General features: G+C 46.8%; 1 protein-coding gene across 2 annotated transcripts in view; it reads left to right on the plus strand.

Annotated features, from left to right (window-relative positions):
• Positions 1–2500, plus strand: part of LOC122256527 (transient receptor potential cation channel subfamily M member 2-like) — a 33398-nt gene that overhangs the window by 24704 nt on the left and 6194 nt on the right. For both annotated transcript variants that reach the window (XM_086539022.1, XM_086539023.1), the window contains exons 21-23: positions 143–347; positions 730–922; positions 1723–1898. In XM_086539022.1, the coding sequence (XP_086395148.1) occupies positions 143–347; positions 730–922; positions 1723–1898 (574 nt within the window). The remainder of the gene's footprint in view (positions 1–142; positions 348–729; positions 923–1722; positions 1899–2500) is intronic.

Consider the following 2500-nt stretch of genomic DNA (forward strand, 5'->3'; position numbering starts at 1 on the left):
TTCCCCACTCCCTCTCCCTTCCCCACTCCCTCTCCCTTCCCCACTCCCTCTCCCTCTCCCACTCCCACTCCCACTCCCACTCCCACTCCCACTCCCACTCCCACTCCCACTCCCACTCCTTATCCCTCTCTCCTTCTCACAGGTACCCAAACTGGTCGAATTCCTCCTGTTCCTGCTGCTGATGGTGCTCGGCTACGGCATCGCGTCGAAGGTTCTAGTAAGCGACACGTGTAAGAACCGCGAGAAGATGACTTGGACTATGAGGACGTTCACAGACCTGTTCATCGAAGTCTTTCTCGATCCTTACTGGCAGATGTTCGGGAATATTAAACCCGACATGTTTGCAAGTAAGACGTGGTATTTGTGGTATCATGGCGATTTTTTTTTTTTTTTTGTCTAGCTAATGGTAGGATATGCTGGTATTTCTAATTCAATTAAGAGGGTTTGTTTGATGTTTGATTATTTTTTCTTATACAGTGATTTTCCTGATATGATTTTGGGTGATATTTGCATATCCAGTGAATAATGATTGTTATGAATATGCGTTATTTATCCAAATTAATCCTTACAATGATCTTTGAAATAGATTACCCCCATCAAAATAAATCTTACCGGGAGTTCAAACAACGGCGGCGAAGATTCACCCCCTCCCCCCCCCAAAAAAAAAGCGACTTGAAGGAGTCTCCAGGAATCCTTCTAAGAGTGTTGCCTTCCCCACCTTCGTTGCAGACACGAACTGGACGACCTGCGACGAGAAAGGAAGGCAGTGGCGATGGCTGGCCTCCTGTGCGCCGTGCGGAGACAACGTTGAGTCGACGGTCCACACGACGTCCCTTTACTCCGTGTTCGGCCAGCTGATGCTCGCCGTGTACCTCCTCATGTCCAATGTCCTGCTTCTTAACCTGATCATTGCCATTTTTACGTGAGTTTCTTCTCTTTTCTTTCCCTCCGCTATGGTTGTTGTTGTTGTTTTTTAATGGGGTGATTTCATTATCTGATTTGGTTGTGGTATGATGGTGTGTGAACGCTTGTGAGTTCAAGATTTACATAAACTTTTTTTTTCTTTTCTTTTTAATTTCCAATTCATCGACGATTATCTCTTGTCGTTCTTTCTTTCTTTCATCCTCTCTTCTCTCCCTCTCTCCCTTCCTCCCTCCCTCCCTCACTCTTTCTCTCCCTCCCTACTTACGCACTCCCTCCCTACTATCTCACTCCCTCCCTTCCTCTCACTCCCTCCCTTCCTCTCACTCCCTCCCTTCCTCTCATTCCCTCCCTTCCTTTCATTCCCTCTCTTCCTCTCCCACCATCCCTTCCTCTCACACCATCCCTTCCTCTCACACCATCCCACCCTCTCATTCCCTCTCTTCTTCTCACTCCCTCTCTTCCTCTCATTCCCTCTCTTCCTCTCCCACCATCCCTTCCTCTCACACTATCCCACCCTCTCATTCCCTCTCTTCTTCTCACTCCCTCTCTTCCTCTCATTCCCTCTCTTCCTCTCACTCCTACCCTTCCTCTCAATCCCCCCTCCCTCCCACCATCCCACCCTCTCACCCACCCTCTCACCTACCCTCTCCCTCTCCCTCCCACTCTCTCACCCACCATCCCTTCCTCTCCCACCATCCCACCCTCTCCCCCCCTCTAACCCCCCTCCCTCCTCTAACCCCCCTCTAACACCCTCTAACCCCCTCTAACCCCCTCTAACCCCCCCCCTCCCCTCTGCAGCACCGTCTACGAGCGCGTCCGAGACCAGAGCATCGAGCACTGGAACTACGAGATGTACCGGCTGACTCGCGAGTACCAGTACAAGCCCGCTCTCCCTCCCCCTCTGGCCGTCTTCGTGTACCTCTGGAGGAGCTTCAGCACGGTCGCCCTCAGGAAGACGAGGGAGCAGGATGATGGTAGGATGTTTCGTGAAGGATGCGTGTTATTTGATTGTCTTGGATTTCGTTTCGTTATTCTTTTTTTATTTTTTTTTTATTATCAGTTTTCTGTGATATAAACGGTACTTTTAGTTTTTGGAATGATGACGTTTTCGTAATGCTGTGATGCAGATGGTGGTTTATCCTCACTATACTAATATGAGTATTCTTAAGATTATTCTCCTTGTCAGTTGTAGGTAGTAACAAAGTGGTCATTGTAATTAGCATATGATTACTATGATGTTCAGCAAATTTTCAATAACCCGATGTCTTTGATTGATAATGTCCTTCCTCATTGCTTGTCACTATATTATATTTCTCTCCTCAGAAGAAGGATATTGTCCTATGACTTTGTTTTCTCTGGTTTATTTCATCTTTCCTTTATTTTTTTCAATATATTTTCTATCACTTTCCCTTTTTCGATTATCCATTTGCACACGACACTATTTCTCATATCTCTCATCTCTCAGTTCTTCTCATTTATTTCCTTTCTTCTCCTATTTCTTCCATTTCACCTCTTTTCATTCCTCGCCCATTTCTCGTCTGCATCACCTGTATTCTTCATTCACTTCACGGCTGAT

This window comes from Penaeus japonicus, unplaced genomic scaffold, assembly GCF_977035675.1.
Source record: "Penaeus japonicus unplaced genomic scaffold, GWHDUDI00000001_assembly GWHDUDI00000008, whole genome shotgun sequence".
Taxonomy (NCBI): Eukaryota; Metazoa; Arthropoda; class Malacostraca; order Decapoda; family Penaeidae; genus Penaeus; species Penaeus japonicus.